Source organism: Protopterus annectens, chromosome 1.part2, assembly GCF_019279795.1.
Source record: "Protopterus annectens isolate FY-2018-M chromosome 1.part2, PAN1.0, whole genome shotgun sequence".
NCBI lineage: Eukaryota > Metazoa > Chordata > Ceratodontiformes > Protopteridae > Protopterus > Protopterus annectens.
In genome coordinates this window covers 26,304,735-26,317,442 of record NC_056727.1, presented here as the reverse complement: position 1 = coordinate 26,317,442, position 12,708 = coordinate 26,304,735, and the positions used below count along the sequence as shown (strand labels likewise).

Sequence of the window (12,708 nt, the reverse complement as noted above, 5' to 3'; positions counted from 1 at the left end):
TGGTTTGCTAATAAGATCCAAATTTATTACATTCTAGTCTGCTTGGATAGCTAACAGTATGTCTTCTTCCTGTAGTACATCAAATATTTCTGCACATGAAAGATACATCTAAAGAGTGAAAAACCAAACGTAACACATGTTTAAAAGGGTCTCATTTTTATGGCTTTATTTATGTATATATTAAACAGCCTCGTCACCTTATGCTTTGACACATAATAGGAAGATGAATGCCTTATATTGTTTCACGGTAAAACAACAAAAAGAATCAAGAAGTCCGGAGGATTTAGGCTTCTTTTGTCAAAGCCTTGTTTATAATAAAATGTTTGATGTGCAATAATTCAAGATCTGTGACTGTATACAAAATTTATAACACAATTCTTTTTTTATGGGTTGAAACACTTCTAATTCCTTGATACGATCATAAACAATTTGTAAAGGTTTGAAATGCCAACTTTTTAAACCACTGAATTGACATGTTTATTTCTATGAATAGGAAATTAACTTTTGTCAGGTATTTGTTAGAAGATTGAAGCTCATGTGCCATAGGTGGTATTCAGCTTTGCATTCTTTCTTAAATGACTAACTTGGAATAACAGATTGAATGTATTTTGAAAAATTAAACCTGACTGAAGTGAAAAGTGTTTAACTAGATAATAAGTAATATCCCAAATTATGAGGATAATGATTCTTTTCTTTTGATAAGCTATGAATTGAATGTTTAAACTTTGTGTTTTGGTTTGTTTTTAACATAACTTTAACAACCTAATTCAAATGCAGCTTTCTAATTATAACTAACATAAGAATAATTTTCTTTGCTAAAATAAAATAAATGCTTGAATGAAAGAGCTGAAACATGACTTGTTTTAGGTAACATTTTTTAAACCTTCTAAACTTAAAAAATAAGCGTGTGGCACCTGTATAGCTCAAGTATTAAGCATTAACTCTTAACCTTTGACCTTACAGATTTTAACCATTGAAATGTCTCTTTAAACTTTAAAGGAAACATTGATAACGAACGCCTGGCGATTGCTAGACAGCGAATCCCATATCGACTTGGTCGAGTAGTTGATGATTGGCTACTCGACAAAGGTAAAAACATTGATTAAAACTTCAACTAAAATAATTTGAACATAACCAAGTAATTCTTCCATGTAACACTAATAAACTTAAAATATAAATTTTCTGTAAAACAAAATAAAACAAAATACTTTAAAACAGTAAAAGTAATTAGAAACATCTGCATACCTTGTTTAATAATTTATTTGCCCTTTTAGCAGTATCAACTGTTTAATAATCTTACCCTGTTAACTTAAAGTTAAAGGGACTGTTAAATATAACATTCTAACTCAAGCAACAAAGCTAATCAAGTAACCATTAACCAAAATGATAAATCGTGTATAGAATCCATTTGCTTAAGCATCTAAACTACTAAACTATGAATTTAATTATGATATGTCACTTATTATTCCTGAGCAAAAGAATTTTCTTTAAACTATAGGTCTGTTAAATAGTGGGCAGTATGAATTGGCAACAGAATGGAAGTCCCTTTAACGTTTATAACATTCTGAGGGATTTTGAACCAACCGTAATAAATTCAACATTAAAGTTGCATGCATGTTTTATGTATGAAACACCTGACTTTTTAAATAATGTTTACTATGGAACTTAAACTGACTGTTGAAAAGGTTTGCACAATTTAATGGATATGTGCCATGATTTTTTTCCATTTGGTATGTGTCTCATTTTTGAAGCCACACTTTCATCCAGCAGTTTTTGATTTTGCAACATTGTCTTGCTGAAAGGCAATCAATATACTATTCCCTGAAATCATAATGTTCTTAGCAGCAGTTTTATATCATTCATGTATATGTATAATATACCTCAACAACTGTTGAGAAATAATTATTCTCTGGACAGCAGACATTCAGTTTGCACAATGCAATTTGTACTTAAAAATCAGAAACCAGATGACAATAAGAATGAATAATGTACTTTTCATAATGAAATAACACATTTTGTATTAATGTATTAATGGCTGAAAGATTGATTAATGTAGTTCAACACACATACTTATTTAATAGACAAATCGATGTATTAGAACTTGTCAATAAGTTTATAAATACTGATAGATCCATTGTAAAAGAATTAAAAACAGAAAGCCCACAAGAAAATATGATGGCACTAATTCACACCACTGTCACTTTTCATTGATTGCCCTTTTAGCAAAAGCAGAACATTTGTTAATTTAAACAATTAGAAATGTGCATTGTTAACATTGCATTCCATAGATGCTTCATTAAATGCAGTAAATTACAAGGGCGATATTTCTCTTGTAATTTATTAATATCATTTCTCATGCCATAACTAATTTGTAAGTCATTCACACTAGTACACACAGAGTCCACAGTGAACTTGTCTATATGTATGTAACATTGTTTTCACAGGACGACAGCTTACCATCTTCAATAGCCAGGCAGCCATAAAAATTGGAGGCAAGGATCAAGGTCGTCCATTCCAAGGTCAGCTTTCTGGGCTCTACTACAATGGCCTGAAAGTACTAAATATGGCAGCTGATAATCCAAATATCAAAATTGAAGGAAGTGTAAGGTTGGTTGGTGAAGTTCCTTCATCTATAACAACAGAATCCAGTGGTATTTCAAAGCAGTCTGAAATGTCCACATCTGTAATGGAAACCACTACAACCTTAGCTACTAGCACAGCTGGAAGAGGAAAGCCACCCACAAGAGAGCTCATTGGTCAGGTAAGTGGATCACTTAGATACTTGCATGTCGTACAATGCATGCTGTATAACCAGTTTATATTGAGTAATAATCTATGTACAACAGTTAATGATGCATGCACAGCATTCTAAAAAGCAAGTAAAAAATTAAATACAGTACATGACATGATATTTTTGACATTACTGTTTTGGCATTTCCTTAAAAAGACGCGCATTGCATCATTTTATGAAATAAGTATTTTGTGTCTTCTATGCTTTCAGTGGGTATATCAGATCGAAAACAAAATGCTAACACTGCATCGTGCTGCTGTACATACTGCATGTATAATTTTAAGCAAATTAAAATATGAACAAAGTCAGAGAAGAAGAAAGATTATATCACAATTAACCAAGAATTCTAATTTCTGAAATGTGAACGTGTATCCGAACATTTGAAGTGGACTGCCTCTACATATGAGTGACCACTTATAAAATAATGTCAGGGTTTGCATAATATACAGTCCAACAGTAAATGCCATTTAATTAACATGTACAGACATTATTGTGGCAAATGTACACAAACTATCAATCCTACATTATTTGCATGCAAGCTACATTTTCAGTGAATGTATATGATTAGGATATTTATTGTGATATTTGTGACACTAATTTAATTATATGTTGCATGACACCTTGATTTTATTGTCTGTTAACTGAACACATAAATTGACTACATGATGCTTTTCAGCCATGATTTTCATTATAGATAATCAAATGAATGAAAATATATTAGAAAAGTCAGAAAGTATATAGAAAGAGATAATATAATAGAGATTTATAGGAAAATATAATACAACAGTATCTGATATGAGTACACACATTGCAGTAAAAAGCAGAGTAGCATTCATAAGTATTTGCAACCAAAAATGACATTTTTGCATATATATATATATTCTTAGTTATTTACTTTGAGATAAGATGAAATGTTGAATTATTATCTCACAGCTAAGAAAGGGACAGGAAATGCTCCAAAATACCTAGCATTTTACTGCCCATTCCAGTTTAGTTAAAGAAACAATTTTTTTCTCACTGAGAAGACAGTCTTTGTACATCGGTTGGAAGGCTTGTAGTGTTAGCTGCTGTCTTACATGCTTATATTCCAGCAGGTTGGCTCATTTTTTAAAAAAATTCTATCTCACAAACACATTTTGCAAAAGGTGGTCTTATGAGGGTAAGGGCATTTTTGAGGACATGAGGTGCATAAGGGATGCTTAATCAGTCTGAATAGAAAAGTAGAGAGAAGATGAGTTGCTTTTACGGTAATAGGAAGCTAGTTAGACATTTCCAGAAGCAAATACCACTAGACCCTAAGATATGCTAAAGATAAAACAGCATCACTTGTGTTTGCAGTTGCTTGAAGTAAAGCAATGCTTTCTTGAGTGTTTATATGATATGCAGTTTTAACTGGCTCCGAGATATGGATATACTATACTAATATGCAGGGTATGGTCTAGTTTAGGTAGGAGTACATGTTTTGGCTGGTGCCATTTTTGCCTCAGGAGAGTGAAAATGTATACTCTGCAAGTCTTTGCTGTTGTATGATTTTATTGATAGCTTTCTCAGTGTATAGCTTCAATGCTTGCCTAATGCCCAAGTAACTGTTCCTCCCTGGGTTATTTACCAAAATGTCTGTCAGATTCTGTAGATTTTTATGGGTTGAAAAGATCATGACAACTGTTTTATTGGCATTGATTGCAAGATTATTTTGGGATGTCTGGTTTTTGCAGCTTTTTCTGTAAATTGTTGGGTGATTTGCCAGTCCTAAGAAGCATGATATCATCCATATGCTTTGTTAGATTAAGGGATTAAGGTACAAGTATAGCTTAATCAAAAAGAGAGAAGATGGTATGTATCCAAAAATTAAACCCTTGGTAACTCCACTAGTAAGGTCCTCTATGTCAGAAAAAGCACTACCAGAACTTAGCTGAAAATTGCTTTCCTAAAGTAACTATGAAACCAGGAAACTCCACTGTGGCCAAACTTCTTTGAGATTTTCTTATTATTGTATCTAATGCTGTTTTATATCATCATATAATCCTCCAATAATATAGCTTATTATTCACATGGCTGTGTATAATAGCTGAAATGTTTTATTGTTTTATCATGGTACAGCAGTTAGGCCTAAAGCTGTCTATTAGGAGTCCATCACTGTTGATATGTACCATGATTTGCTCATACATTAGTTTCTCAAATGTTTTGGCAAGTGTACATAGGCTGGATATCTACCTAAAATTGTGAGATGATATTAAAAATGGGAGTTCAAACAGAGGTATTAAATGGTAAGTTAAAACTGAAAAAGAATCCAAGCAGATGTGAGAGAGAAGCTGATGCCATAGGTTAGGAGTTTTGGTATATATGATGCAGCCATTTTTAGAAATACATATTGATCTAGGGTGAATTATTTACATACATAGTAAGCATTTTTTGGAGCTTGATATCTGATTTGTTACTCATTTACATAAAGTAAAAATTTGCTATGTAGTCATGCTCTGAGACTAAGTGTAAAGTATCACTTGGCTGAGCTAATGTTGAGAGAAGCAAGATTTATTGGATAGTTTTTGAGAGAGGAAAGTCCTTAAAGATGGTGGTGTGGGAGTGTTTAGAGAGGTTGTTGCTATTTTTGTAGTGTTAGTTATTTTACCTGTTATTTCATTTCCTTGGTAATTTTCCAGAACAATGTCTCAAACATAAGGCAGTTGCTACCTGCTTTCTCATTTCAGAAGTGGATTGTTCTGAGTTAGACTATATCCCACTTAATTTTTTTTAATGTAGGTTGTTTTTGCATAAATTTTCATCCTAGGAATTTGATTTCTAACCAGCCCAATCTTATAATTATGTCTAAGTAAATATCTGATTCAAGTTGTAATCCAGGGGCATATTCTTCATTGTAGCCTTTTCTGTTTGGATGCAAACATTTGGTATTGATTTATTATTGGCTGATTTGCAAAACTGGTATAAATGTTGTTAATGTGTTTTCATCATTGATGAGAATGGGATGGATTCCATATACTCAGGAATTGAGTAGTCAGTGCAATACTGGGTTGACAAAGAGTTTGCTTTGAGAGACTAGTTAGTGTCAGTGGCACAACAGGTATCACACTCACTTTTGCTGCAGAAAGTATTTTGTTTTATTCCTACACCAGGTAATTGAATAGCTGACACTAGTGGAGCAAAAGGGGTGGGGGTGATGCAGTCCTGAGTGTGTTACCCTTTAGAAGAGACGTTAAACTGAGGCCTCCTCTGCTGGGGATTGTGACAGCTCAGTAGTAGGTAAAAAAGCCCATGGCTTCTCTAAAAAAGAGTAGTGGAAGTTCTTTGATATCTCTAGTAGTATAAATACCAGCTTGGGTCTCCCCTGAAACAAGGCCTGTGGATTCATGTCACTAACCTGTTCAACAAATAGGGTAAATAAACAGAAACCAACAATGTTTACTTCAGTTATTTGATAGAACTGCTGGGTCTGTGCGCTGATTTGAAATAGTGACAAAAACAAAATTGTTGAGAGTCATGGCCACCTAACTCATTTGATTTAATGGGTTGATTTACCACATGTGATAGCCTCACTTTCTCACATAAGAGGTATGAAGAGTAATAGTATTAGATTTGGATTATAAAGGGTATAACTGCTTTAGGCATATCTTAGGAAAGATAAACTGTATGATGAAGGAAATTCATCCACCAGAAAAAAACGAAAAACTGTTGTAAATACGAAAAAATGGCACAGGAACAATGACAGCATCCACAAACGAGTATTTAATAAAATGAATATTCTTTAAAAACCTGAAGGTCTGAAGAAGTCTGTTTATACTAACAGACGAAAAGCACTTTACACTTGGAATTATTGATTCTTGTTCTTTGGCTTATTGTGGACGTTGTTCCAGTGCACCGTTGGTTTTTAAAGAACATTCATTTTGTTAAATACTCGTTTGTGGATGCTGTCGTTGTTCCTTTGGATGATGAAGGAGGGTATTGCATCTATCAGCAGAAGGGCTAGCTGTGGAAGTATTTAATGTTACCAACAGTATTCTATCGACAACAAAAAATGCACAATACCTGAGTATGTGATAGATGTCCAAGATAAAAGGTGAAGAGCAGAAGCTGTCTCTTAGTTTTGATTTAGTTACAGAAATGCTATAAAATCTTTCTAGAAGTTAGTCCTTAGGACATGACCACTTACTGTTTAAACTATTCATACTGGAGGGACTTCTCTTAACAGCTTTTGAAGAGTAATATGAGGAGACTGGAATGGATTTAAGAATTGAATTTGGGAGTTTTTTATGCCCATGGCGTTAATTAGTTTAAGTATTAGGATTTAAGTAGGTCAGCAGTGGCATATATTATTGTTCAGATTTAGAACATGCATGCTTATGCAAAACTTGGTGCGCCATTAACTTTTTAAGTGAATTAGATTAATATTTAGAAACTTTCCCTGGTATTGGGACATTATCTACACATGCAGCTAGGCACCCTGTAAAAAAACACATTTATTTCCTTATCAAACTAAAGACTTAAATAAATAAATAGATACTTTGTCAAAAACTGTAGAAAGCTGATTGTTACTAATCTAGTAAAGCAGTTTGCTACAGTAAAATCAATAGGTGCATTGGGAATTCAGCCACAACCGCAAATGCAGGATCGGCATTCATTTATGAAGCAGGTACCATAGCGCTGCACCACTGTACCCTATGGCAGTAAGTAATCCTACAAAAAAAAAAAAAAAAAAAGACAAAAGGTAGTAAAATGCAAATAAATAATTATAAGTGATTGACTTCTTTTACTTCTGAAAATGCATGTCTGGAGAAAGTAATTGAGAACTCTGTAGCTGATATCTGAAACACGTTATAATTTGACAAGCATGTTACTCACACCTCCAATGAGACTTTAGATGAATCTTTCTGACTAGGAAATTCCTTTATCCTTGGAAAAAAGACATTAAGTGGCACCTGAACACGGGGCTTTGTAATACTGTTAAGCGGACTTTATTCAGATATGACTGCAAAAGAGTAACTGAAAGAAGTTCTTGCAAGCTGTCAGGCAGAAATGTCTCAAATGTAAGCAGAATGCAAATTTCTGAAACAAGCTTGACTGTAATATTTTCTTTTACACACTTGGAATTTGACTCCCAAGACAGCTGGAGAGTTTGCAATAATTTCCCAAGATTTATCTTGAGAGATTTATTTGTGCACTGCACAAGTGTTTTTCTTGAAATATCAGGAATACCAGTACCTCTCAACTGTCCTCAATTTAGCAGTATATCCTTGATTTTGACTTATATTTTGTTGTGCCCTTAGCAAAATTGTTTAGTTTCTAACTCAATAAGAATTACAGTCACTCGATAATGCGATACATAACAGTTTTGTACTTCTTGTTTAGACTGTGTACAATGATGTAAAGCCTCTAATTCAACTAACTTTTCAAGAGAATTAGAGAAATATTTAAATAACTGAAGCTGGTTTTGGACTTTTTTTTTTAACCATCACAAAGAAGTTGCCAATTACAAGGCACGATCCATGCAGTGAATTACATGCAATGCCGATATTGCTAAGTGATATGAAAGATGCAATCTTTGTTATAGTACTGATACTGCAATTAGTTCATAGGTTCATAGGTTGGTACTAGGCTATCAGCCCTAGGCCAATACAAGCCTAGCCATAGTAATGCATTTAAGTCTTTTTTCTTTTTAAAATTAAAAAAATATATATATGATTTTAAAACACAGACAGAGCTTTTAATACATACACACATGCAGTAGTTGGCTACAGTCTTGGGCATAGAATTGGCTTGCTTTGATCGCAAGAAGGTACAAGGTTCACGGCAAGACTATTTTCTCAAAAAATTCAAATATCTCAAAAAATAAAATACCATCTGGCAACTCCACACTGAAAAATAAGTTGAGAAGGTAACTGACAAAGTTCAGGTACTTTTTCCACTTATTTTTTTAACAGTTAAAGTATGAGCATAAAGTTATTTGTGCTTGTGGAAGGCACTCGGGTGTGACAGCATACAATTCCTATCATCTCAGGGAGTGCTCGGGTTTAAATCTCAGAGAGTGCTAGGGTTTAAATCACAGGGAGTGCTCGGGTTTAAATCTCAGAGAGTGCTTGGGTTTAAATCTCAGTGAGGGCTTGGGTTTAAATCTCAGGGAGTGCTCGGGTTTAAACCTCAGCGAATGCTCGGGTTTAAATCTCAGAGAGTGCTCGGGTTTAAATCTCAGGGAGTGCTCGGGTTTAAATCTCAGAGAGTGCTCGGCTTTAAATCTCAGAGAGTGCTCGGGTTTAAATCTCAGAGAGTGTTCAGGTTTAAGCACAGAAGAGCCTTGTAATGGTACTCAGAGTTAATGAGTTAAGGACAGACTGAGAAAACACTATATCTGCTCAATAGAATGTGAAGGTAAGGTGACTCAAAGATAATAATTAAATAAACTGAGGAATATTTTTTGCCGATAAACTTCACACTCTGTGTGAAAACAGAAATGCAGGAAAGGCACAGGAATTAGCAACTGCATACAGTTTCAATGGGTGCCAACATATTTTCCTACCTTGTTGGAAAGCTAGGAATTCTAGTAAATGGGAGTCATCCATCAATTTTGTGCAATGCAATGAAAACCAAATTTTGTTCCTGTTCATTTCACAATTGTTCTTCAAAATTGAAATCTAGAATGTCTTGGAATATTAAAAGACCTTATACCTATACATTTCCCAAGCTTCTACTGCTCCCGTTAACTCCACTGTCCGGTCCTGTACTCATTGGCATTGTTGCCATCAACTCCCTTTTTGCCATTTTACATGGGCTTTGGGTGTCACACCTAGAATAGGTAATGTGACCAAATCACCTGGAGCTGATGTTTAGAGTTCTGACTGATCAACTCTGACATATGTTGTTTTATTTATTTATTTATTTATTTATATTTAACTATGCTTTCTTCCTAAAAACCTTGTGAAACCAAAATATTTTCTTATGATGTTAGTTCTTTTCCCAAAGGCTTGTCATATTAGGAGCCATTTGTTTCTAAACATATCTCTTCCGGTGGCAAACCTGCACATACAATAAAAGTGAACCTTATTCAAGATACAAAAAGGTCTTGAAGCATGTAAAGCCTCAATGAATAGTACTTACATTCCATATCTCCAACTTCTGAAATTTGTTTAACAATGATGTGGCTTTACATATTAGATATCTGTTCACTCATACCATAAAGTGGTCTTGCTATGACAGGATGTCATTGATACAAAGCTATAGTGTCAATTAGTCAGTAAAACCAAACAGAAAAAGATAGGCAGGGTGAGTAGAACACTAAAACTAGCATTACCCCTTCTAACTAATGAATATTTAGCCATCTATCAATTCTTCTATCCATCTGTTCAGTAGTTTGTCCATCTGCCCACCGGTCTGTATATCAATTCATCCATACATCAGTCCTTAAGGGCATATGTACTCAGATACATTCATACTCAGACCTAAATCCAGGTCAGCAATGCAGATCTACCATCCAACATGTCTGATGAATATTGGAAGAAACTTAGAGTCTGGAGTGACAATACACATGGATGCAAGTAGAACATACAAACTCAATAAAGATAACAATATGTCTATGTATCAAATTGGTGAATATACTGTAACCACCACTGAATCACCTGCCAGCAAATAGTTTCTCCTACAATTTCTCAAGTTTCAACTCTCAAAATGTTCAGTTCAATGAAACAAGCCATTAAAAGCTTCAACTTCAACTTAACAAAATGCAGAAAGAAAGCATATTTTAGGCTGTGTCCTCTACACCCATATTTGTGTAAGAGTCTTCATAATTCATATTCTTTTTACATACATGCACACTAACATACACAGAATCACAACCCCCCACACACACAAACACACACACACACACACACACACACACACACACACACACACACACACACACACACACACACACACACACACACACTCTCTGTTATTACAGTTGTACAAATAGAGATTAGAAAATTTCAGAAAATTAATCACAAATAAAAATTGCATCACACCTGATTTTCAAAGTGTTACTGAAACCTCTAATATGAAGGGGGAAAAAAAAGAAAATGAGGAGAATTGTTAATTGAAAAATAAATAAATCAATAAATCAATAAATAAATAAATAAATCATGCCAGTAGTAGTTTGGTTTCACTCCTAGAGCATCTTGCTGAAGGATCGTAATCTGATTCTATGAGCTGACTGTGACAGAAGTAGTTCCATGGCAGTGAGCTATAATCACAGACCTAATCTCTAGTGAGATGTCTGTTTCAGTACTACACAGAATGCTGGTAAGCAAGTTGACAGCAATGAAAACTTTCAGATTGGTTGAAAGGCTGCCAGAGAACAAATTATAGAAATTTGCTGTGAATGGGAGAGAGCCTGAAAGGAAAGGACAATAGGGATATGCTACAATTGCTGTTTTGGGTGCCTTTGCTGTTAAAAATGTTTTATGCTGGAATCACAAGAAGAATAGAGAATAAGGCATACCCACCTGAGATGAAATGATAACAGAAGAAACTAGCAGGCATAAATCCAGTACTGTGTAACAGAACAAACTAGCAGGCATAAATCCAGTACTGTGTAACAGAACAAACTAGCAGGCATAAATCCAGTACTGTGTAACAGAACAAACTAGCAGGCATAAATCCAGTACTGTGTAACAGAACAAACTAGCAGGCATAAATCCAGTACTGTAACTAGAGGGAGCAAATGGGGTGTCTGCCGTGTCTATACATAGACCTGCTAATTGGTTAAGGGTGATTAGCCAATTTTCATTTCAACAATAGTTGCTGATATTGTTTCTGCTACATTTAGTTGCTTAAGATTTGTTCATCTTTGAAGGACCTTTTTGTTGGGGAGGGGCTTTTTTGGGGGTAATTGCCAAGGTCAAGATGTTGCATCTGGCAGCAGTAACCTAAGGAAAGTATATAAATCTGGTGTGTAACATCCATCCAAGCAAAAGGAAAGGAATATATTCTAGCCATAATTGCAGCCAGAAGCCACCAGGAAGAAAGCAAATAGGCTGTTGCTAAGGCCAGCGTGATATTTGCTGCATCTTTTGGGGCAGAGTGGAGTTTTACCATTATGGATTTAACTGGTGAACCCTATGAAACGGCCAAAGTAAAAGGAAGAAAAGTACTACAAAATGAAGACAAATCTGTCTAGGATGGCAACAAATGTTGCAAATTAAGATGCCTGAGGCAGAACTAGTTCAGTTTTTTGTCTAGAGGACAAAAGGGAAAGAGATTTGTGAAGGAACTGATCAGAAGAGGAATGGTTAAGATAAGAGTGGCAATGACTTACATGTACAAAGCTTCAGTTTGTCTATATTGATGTGTTATTATGCAGACAGAGTAAGACACAAATAGAATGAGCTGAAAATTTGGGTAGCATACCGCAAGTCAAATAAGCCTTTTAAAAGTCCATTTTAGAAGGTACCCTTCATTAAAGAAATGATGTGACACAGTTTGCAGTTATCAGAGTATTTAATTTGCCTTCATTAAAGAAATGATGTGACACAGTTTGCAGTTATCAGAGTATTTAATTTGCCACAGCTAATTTCCCAATTGTATACGTAAAACAATACACTAAAGAGGACTGGTCCTATTACAAAGCTATACAGGACACCACTGACAATCCCTGTTTCAACAAACAGTCACCTTCACCTCCCATCTGACTTGCTGCATCCTTTTCCTTAATGAGTGTTTTGTCTGGCAATTTCTGTAGAGATGGAAATTTGATGCTTTTAATTTATAAATGCTTCCCCTGTTTGGAGTAGAGTTAATAGCTTTAGTAAGTCCAGCATACATAGTACATGACTGCCAGTCCTTCACATCATCAGGTGCTCCTTCACATCATCAGGTGCTATGTCTAGCATACATCATATGTAACTGCCAGTCCTTCACATCATCAGGTGCTAAGT

At 34.7% G+C, this 12,708-nt stretch overlaps 1 protein-coding gene across 18 annotated transcripts in view; it reads left to right on the top strand.

Annotated features, from left to right (window-relative positions):
- The window catches only part of NRXN1 (neurexin 1), a 4,168,553-nt gene that overhangs the window by 3,827,682 nt on the left and 328,163 nt on the right, over positions 1-12,708 (top strand). For 9 of the 18 annotated variants that reach the window (XM_044054788.1, XM_044054802.1, XM_044054825.1 and 6 more), the window contains 2 exons: positions 1,000-1,089; positions 2,445-2,761. In XM_044054788.1, the coding sequence (XP_043910723.1) occupies positions 1,000-1,089; positions 2,445-2,761 (407 nt within the window). The remainder of the gene's footprint in view (positions 1-999; positions 1,090-2,444; positions 2,762-12,708) is intronic. The other 9 variants (XM_044054867.1, XM_044054861.1, XM_044054907.1 and 6 more) reach the window with 1 other exon arrangement.